Here is a 19,252-nt window from a genome sequence, read left to right as displayed (position 1 = left end):
AGCTCAGGGTACTGAGGAAGGAAGCACAGATTGCAATACATGCTGCACTACGATTGTGCCTTTTAGGCCGAATGCAAATGGCCGTGAGCAGTGGAACCACGGGCTGGATTCCTGCTGAGAGCAGGAGCGCACGGAGTCATTGGTAGATCATACCAGTGTATTACTGTATTGTGGCGGCAGCAGGAAGCGCACGGCGTCATAGCAACCAATGACGCTGTGCGCTCCTGCACTCAGCAGGAATCCAGCCCGTGGTTCCACGGATCGCTCGAGGCCGTGAAACACGGCCGTGTGCATTCGGCCTTAGTGTGAGCAATTTACGCACGCACATGGTTTAACACAACTAGGTGTTATTTTACAAACCCTTCAAAAAAAAGTAGTTCAAAAAAGTAAACGTCTGAAATCCACCACACAGGTAATAAAATACAGCTAAGGCAGCACTTGGAAAGGCTTGCTTACATTATACAGTACATGTCACCTACACACTTGTGCCTCATGACTTAGCAATATTTTCATGGCCTCGTTGCATTAGCAAGAATTCAGTGCCCAAAATGGCTCCTTCCGCTATTCGCAGGTGACTGGTTTACTCTGAAGGGGTGGTACAGGCTTAGTCATGACCGATCAGACATTGGGCATGGACAGACTCAACTGCACAGGCCCTATTCTTATTAGTGGGACCCATAAGTGATATATTCTGTTTACTGGACTTCAACTGTCTGGCCTAGTCCTTAGTTGTGTCACTCCATGCCAGATTGGTGGAAGAGTATGTCCGCACAACCCGTGACACTACACAGCAGTAGAAAAAAAAAAAAAAAAAAAGTTCCTTACAAGCTCAGAGTTAATCACCTATTGCACAATCTATACCTCATGGAGGTCAGCGACAAAGCTTTACGCACTTCAATATTAGTCATTTTATTTCGCCTGAATGCACTACCTTGCACATTTGTCCTTCCCCCTCCCCCTTAGCAAGTAGGCAACATTTAAGACAAAGGAAAAAAAAAAGGAAATGTTCAAGTAAAAAAAAAAAAAAAGTATCCACAAACAGGTAAATTAAAATAAATATCGTCAGGAACCTCCACAGTTCTCTTATTGACAGAAAGCTAAGAAAAGTGCGCAAACTACGCAAAAAAAGTACATAGTCAAATATTAGAGGGGTGGGGGGAGATAGCAAAGAAACAGTAGATCATTTCAGCAGCAGACAGTCCTCCTGGATTCTTGAACTTGTCACAATAGCTTCATCCAAATCCTTCTTACAGGCTGCCAAGAGTCCAACCAACTTGTGTGCCCTCCAATCTAGGGGTAAAGAAAAAAATGCAGGGTTAATTTTATATTTAAGGCTTCTTAACACTCCCATCAATATTTTTTTTACCACATATAAACATCTCACATGAGACTATTCTAGGATTATTTTTTGTACAAACAAAAGTTATATCAAGAAAACCGACTTTTTTAGGTTACTTTCACACTCGCGTTTTGGGCGGATCAGTCATGGATCTGCAAAAACGGTTCAGTTACAATAATACAACCGCATGCATCTGTCATGAACGGATCGGTTTGTATTACCTGTAACATAGCCAAGACGAATCTGTCATGAACTCAAAGTCAATGGGGGACGGATCAGTTTTCTATTGTGCCAGAGAAAACGGATCTGTTTGGCCCAGTTTTGTCAAGCGGAAGGCAAAGCGCTGCAGGCAGTGTTTTGGTGTCCGCTCCCAGAGTGGAATGGAGACTGATCGGAGGCAAACTGATGCATTCTGAGCGGATCCTTTTCCATTCAGAATGCATTAGGGCAAAACTGATCCGTTTTGAACCACTTGTTAGATCCCTGAACAGATCTCACAAAGCCAAAAGTGTGAAAGTAGCCCAAGTCACTCCATGTACTTCCTGTCCTAGCTCTTTAACTTCCTCTGTGTTCAAGGCAAACAAGCTTGCTTAAAGAAGCTTTCCAGGCTCTTCATACTGTTGTCCTATCCTCAGGATAGGTCATGAATATCCAAATGGCGAGAGTCCGACACCCCAACTGATCAACCATTTCCTGAAGTTGCGTTTGACTTCATTGAATAACTTTGGCTGTTGATTTTAAAAGTTGGAAAACCACTTTAAAACTTGAAACAGAACCCGGCTTCGGTTCCGACTAGTACCTTGGAACCGAAGCAGAGTTCGGTTTCGAGTTTTAAAGTGGTTTTCCACTTTGTTAAATAACTTCGGTAGTTGATTTTTAAAGTCATGCGGGACTTTGCGAATAACTTACTTCGGCTCATCGGAGCCCATACATTCTAATACTGTATGGAGACGGATCTCCGTACAGTACTTATGTTTTAAATGAAGAGACTTTGGATGAAGCACCATAAGCTCGCTTTGTTTAACACTAGCTTCAGGGAACAGCTGATCAGTGGGGGTGTGGGGTGTCAGACTCTCACCAATTGGATATTAATTAACTTATCCTGAGGATAGGTCATCAATACCAGATGCCCTGGAAAAGACTCCCCATTACGCCATCACTCTGGCCAGAGAGGGGGGCAGTGTGTCACTCAAAGCATCACACCGGTAAATGCACTATTCTTCTGTAGGCATCTTTTATCTAGGCCTATCAAGAGAACAATAGAGCTGTCACACTGTTATCCCAATTCTACACCTACTCTTACAAAAGGATTACCTTGCAGATAACATATTCCACTCTCAACCCAGTCAGACCAGCGGTGACCAGAAATTGTTGGGGACATTTACCCACAACTTCTTAATCCACCTACCAAGGCACGGACCACTGTACTTTTTGATGCCATTGCCTGGGACATTGTTGTCCTCATTGTACTTGCATTACCTATTAATAAAAGCACATTCTCCACCTATATATCCCCTGAGGAGTCCTGTTTAGGAATGAAACATGGCATGTCGGGAAATTAAGTGAGGGAGAAAGATAGGGCTTTAAGGCCCCATTCAGGGACAGGTTCCCGATGGGGTCGCCCCTACCGGGACAGGTGCTCTGTATACTATTAGGCAGGGACTACTAGCCCCCTACCCCCTTTGTAGGTAGGGTTTTCATCTAGGGTATTGTAAAACTGTGATACAAGCACTCGCTTCCTCAAAAGTCGATACTGCATAAATAAAAGTTGCAGTTCAGGCTTCTAGATTTGGTAAGACCATTCCATTTTTCAGGGAAATATCGTCCATAGGCGCAGACTGTATTTTTCCATATTTATATATTTCACCACAATCCTTCATACTATTTTAATCATAATTAGTAAAAGTTATGTTTTTCGTTTTTATTTATCCAGGTCTTGTTTTTAAATCGGACTCCTTTTGTTGCTGCATTGTTGACATCACAAAATCCCAAAACAAGTGACGTCATACTGTCATTGTGATGTCCATTAAAACCACACTGTGCTTATACTTTGAGTACCTGGGGATATGTCTCGTACCTCTCTCAGGGTACATGCAGCACAGGTTAAGGGGACTGATCAGTCCCAGTACACTGCACAACAGAAAAACACAGTATGGGCCCATTCACACGTCCGCAAATTGCCGGCACTATGATAGAAATGCCTATTCGCAGCCATGGCTGTCCGCTTATTTTGCTGGCCCCATTGAAATGAATGGGTCCGCACCCGTTCCGCAAAATTGCAGAATGGATGCGAACCCATTCATGCGGACGTGTGACTGGACCCTATGCATTGTTTCCATATTCATATCATTAACCAAGTGTGTCCGGTTGGAGGTGGAGCTAGCAACACATTTCGGTTAATACTTTCTCCACCGTCTCTTTTCGGTTTCACTTTAGAAAAACAAATGAAATATACATTTTGCAAAGAGGTGAAGCATCACAGCAACTTACCCTTTAAATTCTCCCATCATTCTTTCCGTCCATTGATCGCACTGGAGAAGATACGGCTGCCAGCAGTCCACTTACTATTTCTCGTCGAATGTCCCCAACAATGGCTTCTTTAATCTTAAAAATAATTTTTTTTTGGTCCAATTAGTAATAATCCTATTATATGATCGTAGGTCAAAAATTGGGGACACGCATGAGTAAATGTAAGTTTGCAGAAGGCAATCACTAGGGAACGCTCATCTCACACAGAGATCATAGCACTAGAATAAACAGTGAAGAGTGTTCATGGGTGGATGCATCTGCGGCTCCAGGACAATGCAGAGTTTACAGATCGGGTCCTAACAACTTCAGCCAAATTTTTCCAGCCAAAAACGACTGGTAAACTGTTTTGGCCAATTGTACATTAGTATATTCAATCTGGGAAGCAATATTTACCAAACTGAACACTGCCCCTCTGAAGTGAGCATACAGCTTATGATGCTGTGAACTCCTATCTCACTGTGGGTCTACTAAACTGAACTCGCACAATGCTGTTACTGCGGTTCAGTAGACCATAAATGATGACGCTGCAAGTTCACTTTAGAGAAGCAGTGTTTAGGCCAGGAAATACTGCTCACACATGGAGCGTGTTTCCTGGACTGAATACGCTCATGTGAAACTGGCCTCAGCCTACAGCAGGGATGTCAAACTCGTGGCCCTCCAGCTGTTGCAAAACTAGAACTCCCATCATGCCTGGGCATACTACAGCTATCAGGGAATGATGGGAGTTGTAGTTTTGCAACATCTGGAGGGCCATGAGTTTGACATCCATGGCCTACAGAAAGGTCTATTTTATGTGCAAACATTTCTTGGAAACCATTTGTTTTCACTGCATCCAAACATTTCTTGCAGCATTTCCCAGCGAGAATTTAAGATATCCAGTCTAATTCAGGAACCCTGTGCACCAGGAAACGTGAGGACAATGTTTTGGCATGGATCTCCATTGAGGGTCTTGAGATATATAAACTGTTGAGCAGTTTCTAATGGGTGGTACAGAATTAGAAAAACATCATGTCCACCGGGTGCTTGAGATATTGCACCTTTATTAAAACCCGAGATGTTGAAAGTGGCCTAAATATGCTCCGGTTGCAGCAGATGACAGGTTACAGGGGTGGGGTATGACCTGGTATATGCTTGTTGGCTAAAAGCGCTCATTCCCAAATCTTCTGGACTTTAACCTGTCCAAGCCTTTGCGCTCAAGGGAGATTGGCACCATATTTTGGCAGAAAATTTACAGAGTAGCAGCTGAAATAGGAATAAATTGTTATAACTCTGATCATATACGATCTATGACTTCAGTGTGTGCGTACAGAGTAGGCAGTGCCCAGGTCACTCACTACAATCATGCATGCCACCCAAACACTGACACGCGATCGGAGAGATGAATGAGACACTGTTTCGGCCAGGCCTAGAACAAGGAGAACCATGTAATAACCACATCACATTTCTTCTGTCACCTACTAGCCAGACTTGGATTCAAATTAGCAGAGAACAAAACTCCTACGATATTACACATTCTTCCACCAAGAATGATGCAGATCGGCCTCCCACCAGTAAACAACTCTCTTACGCAAAGTATCACTACGAGCCCGTAAACACCAGTCCAAGGCGCTTTCTTTCAGCGAAATAAATATTTTAATCTATAGTATTAAATAGTATGAACATGTGGGAAAGTGATGTGTTAATAGGCCGCTTCTCTTTAAATGAGAAATCATTGATCGTTTATGCATTTTTCACTCTCCTGATTATCTTTATATAAAGACAGAGGCAAGGAATCAAGACCGTATGACACCAGAGACCCACTGAATCACACTGGAATCCTTCAGATATTTTCTTGCAGAATCACTTACTGTTCCAATCTGCTCATATACAGATTTTTAAGGGTCTGCACATCTGCACCTACTCTGTAGCTGATGACTGCAGGATACATAATTATTATAATAATCTCTTATGTAACCTTCAGTAGTAAGCTAGACAATGGCATGTATCGAGCCATATAACCATCGCTGAACTCGTGACAGTGACCTACCTCCCGGATTACTTGTTGCAATTCTTGGTTTTCTTCAGGACTCCAACGTGAACCTCCTTCAGCAACAGGCGAGTAAAATTCAGTCTCTCTCTTTTCCGCAGGCTCCAATTTCAAGCTTCCAGGTCCTTCAGGGCGATTCATCTGCAAAACTTTGACTGCCTCCAGCTCTGGTCGGAGGACTTGGAGTCAAGGCTACAGTGGCACGATATACAGATTTACCGGGCGGTGTTTGGGCTTTGAATTTATCAACAGAGTCTGAAGATTTTAGTGGACCTTTCCTATGTTTATGTGGAGTGGAGCAAACAGAGGAGGAATCAGAAGGTGCTTGGGAGAAAACAGATTCACAACGATCAGGCACCATGATCCAGTCTTGAGTCTAAGCCCAGCTCTGATTTTAGATGGCTCTGCTCCCGAATCAGCTCATTTACCTATACAGGAATACAAACACGAGTTAAAACAAATGACATTTTAGCATGGCATGGGCAATCTCAACCAGATGTTATTCCAAAAGGATATTCCTTCAAAACAGCATTTTAGGCGATTAACCCCTTCAGCCACCATGACGTACCGGTACGTCACAGTGGCTGAGGTAATGTATGAGCCCCTCCATAATCAGCGGGTGCCGGCTGTATAATACAGCAGGCACCCAGGTGCAATGAAGGGGACCACGCAGAACCCCGTCATTTAACCCCTCAGACGCCGCAATCAAAATCAAATCAAGGGGTCTGTGAGGTAAGATGCAGCTCCCTCTGCCATCAAATTGGAGGCCCTGCAGTGACATCACAGAGCTCCGATTGGTTATTATGGCAGCCTGGAAACATCTGAAGCTTCCCAGGCCACCCATGGTAAGCTTCCTGCTAAGATGTGCACAAGACACAGCTCAGCGTGACAGGATCCCATTCACCGTAATATAATCCTTATTAGGGTGAATTGGACAGGAGATTAGCCCCCAAAGGGGGTTAAAAGTTATTGTGTAAAAAATAAAACATTAAAGTGAGTCCTTCACCCAAAAAATAAATAAAAAAAATCACCATTGTAGAACACTAACATCAGGATCATATTAGAATGCTACCTTCCATATTGCTGACCATCGCAGATTTTCTCTTATTTAATATGTTAATTAGCCTCTATAGGTGCCCGGGCTCCTCGGCGTTCACGAAACTGCTCCCCTTTCACCCCTCTGGCCCACCCTAGATTCTTCTGATTACATCCTCCTCTAAGTGAGAAATCCAGCGCCTGTTCAACAGGTTCACCGTGCCTGTGCAATTCATTCCCCATTATGGGCAGAGGCACAAGAGCTTTTAATGCACATGCGCTGCGAATCTGTTGAACGGCGCTGGATTTGTCACCAAGAGGAGGATGTAATCAGAAGAACCTATGGCGGGCCAGAGGGGTGAAAGAGGAGGGGTTTTGTATGAAAAGTGACAAGGGGCCTGGGCACCAGCTGCATGAACGCCGCCCCTGGGCACCTTCAGAAGCTAAATTAACATTGAATAAAAGTGTTTTTCTGAGAAAATCGGCGATTGACAGCAATATGGAAGGTAGCATTCTAATATAGGGAATGTAATGTAGATCCTGATGTTAGTGTTCTGTAATTGTGATTTTAGGTGAAAGACTCCCTTTAAAATATTACATTTAAATCATCCACCCTTCCCAATTTTACATATTAAAAAAATATATAAAACAATTAAAAAAAATAAACATATCGGGTATAGGTCTCTCTCCCCCCCAAAAAAAATTGAACAGCAGTGATCAAGAAGTCATACGTATTCGTTTCCCATGGCAATTTGAAAAATACAAGTTATCCTGAAAAATAAGCCTTATAAGGCTGTATGAACGAAAAAAAAAAAAAAAAAGTTATGGCTATTGGAACGTGGGGAGGTAAACAATTTAAATTCAAAACCAAAAATGGGCCTTGAACTTGAAGGGTTAAAATAGTAAGAACGTTTTACACAATCCTCTGAAATTCCCATAAGTCATCCTTTGGTATTAATAGAGACATTTTTTTCACCTAAAAAGTGACATGCAGACACTAATAAAAAGGCAAAAAAAAAAAGTCCTTACTGGCTCCATGACATTCAGCCCAGATGAGAACACCAAACTGTCTGTACTTCCTCTTCCACCATACATTCCCTACAAGGAAAGCATAATCAAAGAAACCGTTTCTTGTAATGTAATGCAATTAAGAAATTGAGAAGACAGTAATGTTAAGAAAAAAAAACTAAAAAAAAAAACAAAACAAAAAAAAAACTGTACCACTGCTGCTTGGCGTTGAAAAGGAGAGGAAACCTGAAAACTCCGAAGCTGTTCTTCAAGTGTCAGAAGCCGTTCATCCAGCTGTAGCTCCAACTCCTGCAGCTCAATTCGTACAGAGTTCCTTAAACCTTGCAGCTGATCAGCTTCATACCTAAAACACACGAGAGGTCTTAGCAAACCTAGGCCACTGGTAAACCTTCTGACATACCCACTAAACAAGGCCCATAGGTCTCAGATAGGCGCTCATGCACAAAAACGTATTTTATTTCAGTGTCTATTCCTTTTTTTTTGCAGCCTGGGGCCCGCAAAAAACAAAAACAAAAAACACGGAAGTGACTGTGTGCATTTCATGTGCAAATGTCCACATGGACGTTCTGCAAAAAAAATTGACCATGCCCTATTGTCCATATTACAGACGACGATAGGACTGTTCTATTAAGGGGCCGGCCCTCCAGCTTTGCAAAATGCAGAATGCACACAGTCAGTATTCGTGTTTTACCGACCGCAAAACATCCAACAGCCGTGTGTATGAGCCCTTAGTCAGACAAGGTCAAAAGAGCCTGGTGTCCTCCAGAGTTCCCACTGCTGGTAAATCCCAAGGCATCCGGATACAAAGTTCTTTATTCCAGTCATTGCTTCAATTAAGCCCTGCACAAATTTCTCGGGACAAAACCTAAGGATTCATGCACAAGACCATATTATGGCTCCATACAAACTTAGGGTTCAACAGAGCCATTACATTGTACCCACAAAATATGGGGTCACGCTGTCCTTCTGTAATCTTTAATACAGGTCTTTTCGCAAACTGTGGCTTCTGCAAATTGAAACAACTGTCCGAGAAATTTTTATATTTTGGGAGGCAGGTGACAAATGATGGAGCAAATTCCTTTTCGATTTAATCTGCAGGTTGCTGGGGACTAAACGGATTATTACTGCCTGAAATAAAACATTCACCTTTCTTCTTCGGTTAGATGCGGATAGACCATGGTCTGCTGTCGTAGCATGTTTAGTTCCAAGTCCATCATTTGGGTACGGAATAGATTTAGGCTTCTTCTCATGATCTGCAGCTCCTGGAACGTATTCTGAAGCACAACGTACAATTATACACTTTTCAAAAATACTTTTTGTGTAAGTAACCAAAACAGAGAAGGAAAGAACTTACTTCGTAAAGCGACAGAATAGATGATTTCTGGCTGTAACCACCGGATGTCAAGTCATGCCCACGAATCACGGGATGCTAAAGAAAAAAGTTAAATAAAATTTTATATATATATATTTTTTTTAGGGCTGAAACGATTATTCGAATAACTCGATTAAATAGAGTCAAAAAATTCATCGATGCAGTTTCCCTGCATCGAGGAATCGTTTAGATCACGTGATCACGGAGCGGGAGTGAAATTAAGCGTCTCACTCACCGCTTCCTCCGGAGGCCAGAGAGGCAGGACTGAGCCGGCCGGCATAGCTGAGGGAGGAGGAGGAGGAGGAGGGAGGGAGGGAGGGAGGAGGGAGTCTCTCCCTCCCCACTGTGCGCGGCTGCCGCTGAAGACCAATGAGGACAGAGTAGGAGGAGGAGGGGAGGGACTGTGGCCACTGCGCTACCAATGACTGTGCCGGCCATATCCCACAGAGTCCCCCTCCTCCCCCCCATCATTGGTGGCAGTGTCAGTTCCGATCGGAGCCCCAGCAGTGTAATGCTGGGGCTCTGATCGGTTACCATGGCAGCCAGGACGCTACTGAAGCCCTGGCATGTTAGTGAGCAGAGAGCAGCGCATTATACTCACGTGCGCTGTGGCCGCCGGTCGCTCCTTCTGTCTGTGCGGCGGATTGCTAATGCTTACAGCATTAGCAATGCGCCGCACAGACCTATGAGAAGGAGCGACCGCCGGCCACAGCGCACGTGAGTATAATGCGCTGCTCTCTGCTCCCTAACATACCATGGCAGCCAGGGCTTCAGTAGCGTGACTCCTGGCTGCCATGGTAACCGATCGGAGCCCCAGCATTACACTGCTGGGACTCCGATCGGAACTGACACAGCCACCAATGATGGGGGGAGGAGGGGGACCCTGTGGCCACTGCCACCAATGATTAATACTGGGGAGGGAGGGAGGGAGGGGGGGGTTGCGTTACCAGAGGGGGCAGGCAGATCAGAGGCTGGGGGAAGGCGGGCAGGCAGATCAGAGGCTGGGGGGAGGGGAGAGGCAGATCAGAGGCTGGGGGGAGGGGGGGAAGAGGCAGATCAGAGGCTGGGGGGAGGGGGGGGGGGGGGGAAGAGGCAGATCAGAGGCTGGGGGGAGGGGGGGGAGAGGCTGGGGGGAGAGGCAGATCAGAGGCTGGGGGGGGGGAGAGAGGCAGATCAGAGGCTGGGGGGGGGGGAGAGAGAGGCAGATCAGAGGCTGGGGGGGGGGGGAGAGAGGCAGATCAGAGGCTGGGGGGGGGGGGAGAGAGGCAGATCAGAGGCTGGGGGGGGGGGAGAGAGAGGCAGATCAGAGGCTGGGGGGGAGAGAGAGGCAGATCAGAGGCTGGGGGGGGGGGAGAGGCAGATCAGAGGCTGGGGGGGGGGGAGAGGCAGATCAGAGGCTGGGGGGGGGGGAGAGGCAGATCAGAGGCTGGGGGGGGGGGGGTGAGAGGCAGATCAGAGGCTGGGGGGGGGGGGGTGAGAGGCAGATCAGAGGCTGGGGGGGGGGAGAGGCAGATCAGAGGCTGGGGGGGAGAGGCAGATCAGAGGCTGGGGGGGGGGGGAGGCAGATCAGAGGCTGGGGGGGGGGGGAGGCAGATCAGAGGCTGGGGGGGGGGGAGGCAGATCAGAGGCTGGGGGGGGGGGGAGGCAGATCAGAGGCTGGGGGGGGGGAGGCAGATCAGAGGCTGGGGGGGGGGAGGCAGATCAGAGGCTGGGGGGGGGGGGAGGCAGATCAGAGGCTGGGGGGGAGGCAGATCAGAGGCTGGGGGGGGAGGCAGATCAGAGGCTGGGGGGGGAGGCAGATCAGAGGCTGGGGGGGGAGGCAGATCAGAGGCTGGGGGGGGAGGCTGGGGGGAGGCAGATCAGAGGCTGGGGGGGGAGGCAGATCAGAGGCTGGGGGGGGAGGCAGATCAGAGGCTGGGGGGGGAGGCAGATCAGAGGCTGGGGGGGGAGGCAGATCAGAGGCTGGGGGGGGAGGCAGATCAGAGGCTGGGGGGGGGGAGGCAGATGGAGAGAGAGTGGTTAATGGAGGCTGCAAGCACCACCTTGGCATGTATAAAGTTATTGGTTTAGAGAGGGGTTAATGAAGGCACCTCCAAGGTGCTTTCATTAACCTCTTCAAACCAATAACTTTATACATGCCCATTGGGTTTGGAGGGGTTAATGGAAGCACCTTGGCATTAGGCATGTATAAAGTTATTAACCCCTTCAAACCAATAACTTTATACATGCCTAATGCCAAGGTGCTTCCATTAACCCCTCCAAACCAATAACTTTATACATGCCAAGGTGCTTCCATTAACTCCTCCAAACCAATAACTTTATACATACCTAATGCCAAGGTGTTTCCAGTAACCCCTTCAAACCAATAACTTTATACATGCCTAATTACGTACGTTATTTTAAGTAGCTTTTTCTTATTAGATTACTCGATTACAAAAATATTCGTTTACTGCAGTATATATATATATATATATATATGGGGCGGCATTAGTTGATGGGCTGCAGTAAACTATAAATAAAAATCTGTTCTGTGGCCTATTTAGCAAGGGGTGTTTATTTACTGGAAGTCAAGAATAGAAAGTTTAAGCAATAGTCTCTTAATTGGAAGACAAAAATAGAGACTTCCAGTTTATTTTTCCCTCAAAATACAGGAAACAAAATTGAAACTATCCTTACGTGACCCAACAGCGAGGGACTGCACTGAGGCCCCTTGCAGACGAGCGTGAGCGGATTAGGTCCGGATGCGTTCAGTGAAATATGTGCGATTTCGCAAGCAAATTCATTCAGCTTTGTATGCGAGTTCAGTTGTTCAGTTTTTATCACGCGGGTGCAATGTGATTTAATGGGTTTTGCATGCGTGATAAAAAAACTGAATGTTTACAAACATCTCTTAGCAACCATCCGTGAAAAACGCATCGCATCCGCACTTGCTTGCGGATGCGATGTTCGCGCAGGCCCATTCACTTCTATGGGGCCAGCGTTGCGTGAAAAACGCAGAAAATAAAAAATGCAGTGATTTTCACGCAAAGCACAAGTGATGCGTGAAAACCAATGCTCATGTACACAGCCCCATTGAAATGAATGGTTCCATCACGCATTGCACCCGCGTGGAATACTCGCTCGTCTGCAAGGGGCCTGAAGACTACACAAGTCTAAAATAAGTTTTACTACTGCGCAGAACACAACTAGCTGTGTCACAAGAATATCTGCATGGGGCCAATTACCTGTGAAAGATTTTGCAGTGAGCTTCGGATATCATGCAGTACTCTGCGAAGTTGCATTTCAGTAGTGGATGGAGGAGAAGTTAAAGGTAAAGAGCACCCAGAGCATGATCTGTGAAGAGATCCATAGCCGAACCGCTGATTAACTGAACAGGAAAATGGGGGTATCAGAGGACCGCATGATGCACCGGAGAAGTTTGGGACACTGTGTGTGCTCCAAGCTCTTGCATGTTCACATAGTGGCCTCTCATGCCAGTCAAACTGTGAAGAATGAAGGGAACAGGAAGAATGTGACCTGTGGGACGGGGCATGGGCATTACACGACTGCGACCTGCAGATCAGATCTTCGGTCATTCGTTCCATGCCACTTTTCTGGGCATCAGTTGTGTCAGAAACAGGAGACCTGAAAACTGTAGATTTACTTTTAGTGCCAAGTTCCTCTGTTTGTTCAGGCAAGTCATCCTCCTCCTCTGGTGTATATCTGTAAGAAAATGAAGGGGGGCTACACACGGTTGCCTTCCCAGAATGTATAACAATGTTGACTTTGGAAACCACTCTCACAGGACTTAACAGTGGAGAAGGCAGGGATTGAGTCCTTCTCAGCGGGTACCCACAGCTTGTGAACTTGTGCCTCCGCTTTAACAGGTCTCGAGAGGTGATCATGCCACGACCAGCTCTGGAGTCTGATGTCCCAGAACTAAGAATTTTCTTTTGTGCCCGCTGTAACGCCACACTGACACGATCCAGAGAACGGGTATCAGAACTATCCAAACCGTGAAACCTATCATATTCAGGAAAACTGTCCAACGCTTCCGATATGTGATGAGTGGTGTAAGAAATGGATTCATATTCGCTGTTCATTTCCAACTCGCTATCAGCTGTACATTCATGTTGTAAATCAGAGTCCTCTTCACTCAGCTCATGAGGGTCACCTACAGCAGAATTAAGGTCTTCGCTAGACTTGAGCTCCTCATTTTGATGGTTTGGGACTTCCACCTTTACACTGTGTGTATCAGGTTCTTGTTCGGGAAAGAATTTGTTTCTTTCCAAATCAACAGGTGTCAGGAACTCATCAAGGTCAATAGATTCCCTCTCATCAAGTGCTAGTGGAGTCCTTAGGTCTTCTCCTATGGAAGTTACAGTAGTTTCACTGTCATAGCTATCTGCACTACTTCCCATTGCCTGCAAAGAATCCTGACCCTAACAAGACAAAAAGCAGAAATGTGACATTAAAAGTTGAATGTCTAACTGCAAAGTATATAGACTTCACAATAGGATATAACTAGATCTACAACAAACATCACAATTATTTGAAAGGCTACCTTTACTGGAACCATGAAGTTGCGGCAGCACTTCAGAAAGCTCTGTACATTTGCAAGTGGAGTAAGGGTCCCGTATACTTACTATTGGTGCAGAGTGCTCTGATGAGTGCTGCTGCTGCACCTTTGTGGTTTCAGTAAAAGGTTCAAAGGGAGTCTTTCACCTAAAATCACCATCTATAGAACACTATCAGGATCTCCATTAAATTCCCCATATTAGAATGCTACCTTCCATATTGCTGACCTATCGCCAACTTTCTCAGAAAAACACTTATTCAATGTTAATTAGCTTCTGAAGGTGCCCAGGGGCGGCGTTCATGCGGCTGGTGCCCAGGCCCCTCGGTGCTTTTCATACGAAACCCCTGCCCTTTCACCCCTCTGGCCCGCCCCAAGTACTTCTGACTACGTCCTCCTCTTAGTGACAAATCCAGCGCCGTTCAACAGATTTGCCGCGCCTGCGCACTTCATTCCCCATCAGGGGCAGAGGCACAAGAGCGTTTAATGCGCATGTGCCTGCCCGTACATCCCTCACTAAGGAGGAGGACATAATCAGAAGAACCTAGGGGTAACACGAGCACAAACAACATTTAACCAAGGAACTTAGTAGGACATTAGCTGTAAACAGTAGACACATGGGATCAGAGCAAACATTGACATAAGAATCTGCATCATATTCAGCAAACCCTCTTGCACAAACTGGAAGAAACCTTTGGTTCCTAACAATCCCGACCAATTTCTAACAGCTATATCTCCCGATGTAAACGAAATAATGCTGCCATTCTGGTCTTGTTTTAAAGCCTATGCTGTCAGCTTTCAAAGACCAGTCCCGAATCTCTAGCTTTTCACAAGAGTTAAAGCATCTCTCCATCTGGCTGTGTTCCCAGCCAGCCTGGAGAAGGAGTGGGGCAGTTGGGGAGCCGACAGGCTGCACAGTGAACGCCGCAATAAGTCCCACAAAATAATGGTAAAACTGCAGTTTTTTTATCTTCCAACTAAAAATAAAAAAAAGGTTATTTAATACACCATGTACCCCAAAATGGTTCCTTTACTAATAAATAAAAAAAAAAATAAAAATACAACTAACTCAGGTCTGCAAAATTCAAGGTCACAGTTAAATTGAAGAAAAAAATAGTTATGAAACACAGGGATTTACTGGTCCTTAAGAATAAAATTAGTCATGTCACTAAGGGTTAAACATGCACTTGTGACCCCCTGATTTGCACCCACTTATTTACTTCAGACAAATTCAAAATCTACAATAGAAAATAAAACTAGTGTCTATTCAGAAGATAGGAAAGATGGCTCTTAAAAGGGGTTGGCCCAAAAACAATCTATCATCTATCAACAGGATAGGTATTCATGTAATATTGCTGGGGATCTGACTACTGGAACCCTCCCCCAACCATCAGTATGGGTGTGATCACCAATCCCCTCTCTATGGGGCTGCAGACTACCATTACATTCATGATGATGGGTCCCAGTTTTCAGCCTGCAAGCAACTATATATTCATCAACTATCCTGTCCATACGCGATACTTGGACCAACAGATTAAATCAAGGATCGCTCGACGGACTATATAATTGCAGGCGCTCTCTCATTTGTTATGTCCCCTTACCAGTACATTTCAGCGTGCCGTACAATAAGCTAAGTCTTTGCTCCAAGTTTAATCAAGCTTCACTGAATTCTTACCGGAAGAGAATTTGTCAATACACAGTCACCAGATGTGTCTTCAGCAAACCCGCTGCTGTCAGAGTGCTGGCTCGCAGTCCTCAGCAGATTATCTGAAAAGATAAATCCAGTCTGTTTTCAATCATCAGAAACCGCGTCTAAGACCTTACATTACACTGTAAACCTCGTCCTGGTTTTACTTCTGGCTCGCTGATCTACCATTTACACTCCTGTAGACTGTATAGGTGTTTCCTAGTGTTTCAGTCTCTTTAAGCACTATGAAGTAGTAGGACTATTTTTTTAAATCTTTTTTTTTATATATCCACAGTGTCAGCCGAACCCACCGAGAACGATTGATCCGCTGACACCAATGTGTGTGTGGAGCTTCCTGACGGTCCACTTAGGGAACTTTCACACTTGCGTTGTTGGGTTCAGGCAGGCAGTTACGTTGGCTTAACTGCCTGTCTGATCAGGCAAACTGTAGGCAAACGCATGTCATTTTTTCTGACTGATCAGGCACTTTTCAGACTGATCAGGATCCTGATCAGTCTGAAAAATGCATTGCAATACCGGATCCGTTTTTCCGGTGTCATCAGGCAAAACGGATACGGTATTTATTTTTTTCTCATTTTTAAAAAGGTCCGTAAGGACGAGTCTGGCATTCCGGTATTTTGAATGCCGGATTCGGCACTAATACATTCCTATGGAAAAAATGCCGGATTCAGCATTCAGGCAAGTCTTCCGTTTTTTGCCCGGAGATCAAACCGTAGCATGCTACAGTTTTCTCTTTTGCCTGGTCAGTCAAAATGACTGAACTGAAGACATCCTGATGCATCCTAAACGGATTACTCTCCATTCAGAATGCATGGAGATATGCCTGATCAGTTCTTTTCCGGTATAGAGCCCCTAGGACGGAACTCAGTGCCGGAAAAGAAAACCGCTAATGTGAAAGTAGCCTTACAGATGATACCAGGGAGACATGGATCGAACAAAATGAATATTTTCGCCCGATCTTTTGGTTCGCCCAGGGTATAAAAAGCCACCACCAGAAATGTCCTGCAGCAGCTTTCTCCTCTCTCCCCACATAATACACATTTGGCCAAGCTGAACATGAATGTGTATGGGGGAAGCCAGGTGGGAGTCAGGAGAAATAGCTGTGGAGGACGGCTACTGAATGTGCATGGGAGCCTTAAGATTTCCTCAGGTCACTGCCACCATCTATCCCAATGGACTCCATATGTACCACCAGTGCTTCTGCAGTACAGCTGGTGACAACACTAGTTCTACAGCAGCATAGAGATCTAGTTGTCACCTCGCTACTAGGCAAGTGCCAAAGGGCATCTGTCAGCAGATTTGTACCTATGACACTGGCTGACCTGTTACATGTGCACTTGGTAGCTGAAGGCATCTGTGTTAGTCCCATGTTCATGTGTGTCCTGTATTGCTGAGAAAAATCATGGTTTAATATATGCAAATTAGGCTCTAGGAGCAACAGGGGCGTTGCCATTACACCTAAAGGCTCTGCCCTCTCTGCAACTGCCACGTCCTCTCCATTTTGATAGACAGGGCCAGGAGTGATGTTTTAACTGCCTGGCCCTGTCAAACTGCACAGGGCGCGGCAGTTGCACAGAGAGCAGAGCCTCTAGGAGTAACGGCAACAACCCTGTCGCTCCTAGAGGCATATATTAAAACATTTCTCTCAGCTATGCAGGCACATATGAACATGGGAGGTCAGCCAGTTTCATAGGTACAAATCTGTTAACAGATACCCTGAAGCCAGACAACCCTTGGGATACACATGCAATAAAGAACTTACCTGACAGATCCTGCGCTGCTGCTCCAGGTCTTAGAGACTGTTTCTATTTACAAGGCTGCAGCAGTGATCTCACGCTGTCAATACGTGACTGCTGCAGCCAACCACGGGCCTCAGAGGTGTACCCAAAAAGGCCCGCGATTGGCTGCAGCGGTCACATGCATTTGATGTGATGTTACCAATGCAGCCGAGTAAATACAGCCTGGCCAGGAAAACAGGAGCAGCTGTGCGGGACCTGTCAGGTAAGTAATTACAAATTCTTTATTGCAGCTGGATCACATTCTTAAAAAGTTAAATTTTTCCTGAACTCTGGACATAAGAAATCTGTCAGAAAAAGACCTATTTTCTTTTATGGGAGACTGTTCTAGGCATGCTTTGTAATGCACGCAGAGATCAGTGTGCGGGGAACGCTTCTTAGGCCCATGTGGCTGGAAAATTTTGAACGGCTGTTCACAGCCTAGACATGATGGCTAAAGGCTGCAAATAAAATCTTGCAGTGAAAGCAATAAATATAAATAAAAAAATGCTTAGGTATCTAGTTTAAATTAGAAAAAAAAATATAGGCAATTCTCATTAAAGGAGGACCCCTCCTTAGATCACTGCGTTGTGCAGTTCTTCTGCTACTCCTCCTAGGAACCGATAACAGATTGTTACCATTTCCCCTGTCCATAGTCGGACACTGTCTAATTGGTGCTTAGAAGCATCAGACTGCGTAGGGATAAACTCCTAGCTGGTAACACCCAGTTATCAATGTAGTCATAAATTCCTAGGAGGAGTAAAGCAACACCACAACAAAAAGTTATAAGAAAAGATGCTCCAGAATTTGTATTTCATGGTGGATCCTAGGGGTGAACGAATCTAGCTTCGGATCCAAGATCCCAAGTCAATTCATTCCAAACTTTGTTTTAATGCTGTATGAAGATCTGTCTCCGTACAGCATTAAAATGTATGTGCTTTGCGGCGGCAAAATTCGTTAAGTCCAAAGTTGCGCAAGACTTTGGGGAATAACTTTGTCCTTCGATTCTGCGACTTTAAAAACAGGAATCTGAAGTCAGCTTTGGTAGCAGCTGGTACCTCTGTAATAAAGCCAACTTCAGATTCCCGTTTACAAATTTTATTTAAACATTCTTGGATCCGAAGCGTGATTTGCTCACCCCTAGTGAAAACAATTATTTACTAAATACAGACATGTTGTTAGGAGAGGTGACAGCTCCTTGGAAATGGAAACCTTGACATCTTACCTTTGCCTATTTTTTCCAAAGTCAAACGACATCTGGGTGGAACTTGGTTGGGTTCCTCCTCTGCGCTCTGCAACTGAAAAGAACAAAACTGTTAAAAGCGATGCTCGTGTGTTAACACGCAAACAGGTTCTAGAGCAGAAGAATAGAAAACGTGGCTGTCAAAGATAAGAAGGATCAGGGATCCACAAAACGAGAAGGTCTTCCTTCCAATAAAACCTCAAAACTTTGAGCAGCACGCGCGCGCACACACACGAGACAAGTATGTAATCATATGAATAAAATAAATAAAAAATTTAAAACGGCACAATACTTTCCAAAGCAGAGAGGAAGTTCCTTGTGACAAGTTTTAAACAAAGAAATCCTGTTGTCAAAAGCAGTTACTGAAAATATGAATCACGCAGCAGCTTCCTGTGCGGCAAACAGAGGTCTTACAATAGTTTGGCAGCTGTAATAGATCGCGGAGGTAAACATCCATTGCGGGCAGTAAAAGCCTTCAATCTGCCCTGTGCACTGTCTAAATGATTGCACTTTGGAAATCTGAACAGTTGTATCCACTTGAAATCAAAGCGAGGAGGAGAGCATAAAAAAAACAAAAAAAAAAAACGATGTAAATATTACAGTAAAACTAAAACCATAACACTGAATCTGCACAGTACACC

The 19,252-nt window shown here is 45.2% G+C and overlaps 1 protein-coding gene across 1 annotated transcript in view; it reads right to left on the bottom strand.

The window, feature by feature from the left end:
- Positions 1-799: 799 nt before the first annotated feature.
- ITPRID2 (ITPR interacting domain containing 2) overlaps positions 800-19,252 on the bottom strand; it is a 72,147-nt gene continuing 53,694 nt past the window's right edge. The window contains 12 exon segments of the mRNA XM_044303653.1: positions 800-1,290; positions 3,830-3,943; positions 5,895-6,026; positions 6,028-6,246; positions 6,248-6,322; positions 7,959-8,027; positions 8,151-8,301; positions 9,105-9,232; positions 9,313-9,387; positions 12,555-13,751; positions 15,561-15,652; positions 18,594-18,666. Coding sequence (XP_044159588.1) covers positions 3,833-3,943; positions 5,895-6,026; positions 6,028-6,246; positions 6,248-6,322; positions 7,959-8,027; positions 8,151-8,301; positions 9,105-9,232; positions 9,313-9,387; positions 12,555-13,751; positions 15,561-15,652; positions 18,594-18,666 — 2,322 coding nt within the window. The 3' untranslated portion in view covers positions 800-1,290; positions 3,830-3,832.

This window comes from Bufo gargarizans, chromosome 8, assembly GCF_014858855.1.
Source record: "Bufo gargarizans isolate SCDJY-AF-19 chromosome 8, ASM1485885v1, whole genome shotgun sequence".
Classification (NCBI taxonomy): domain Eukaryota; kingdom Metazoa; phylum Chordata; class Amphibia; order Anura; family Bufonidae; genus Bufo; species Bufo gargarizans.
The sequence above is the reverse complement of the archived record's forward strand: the minus strand, read 5'-3'. Positions and strand labels throughout refer to the sequence as shown.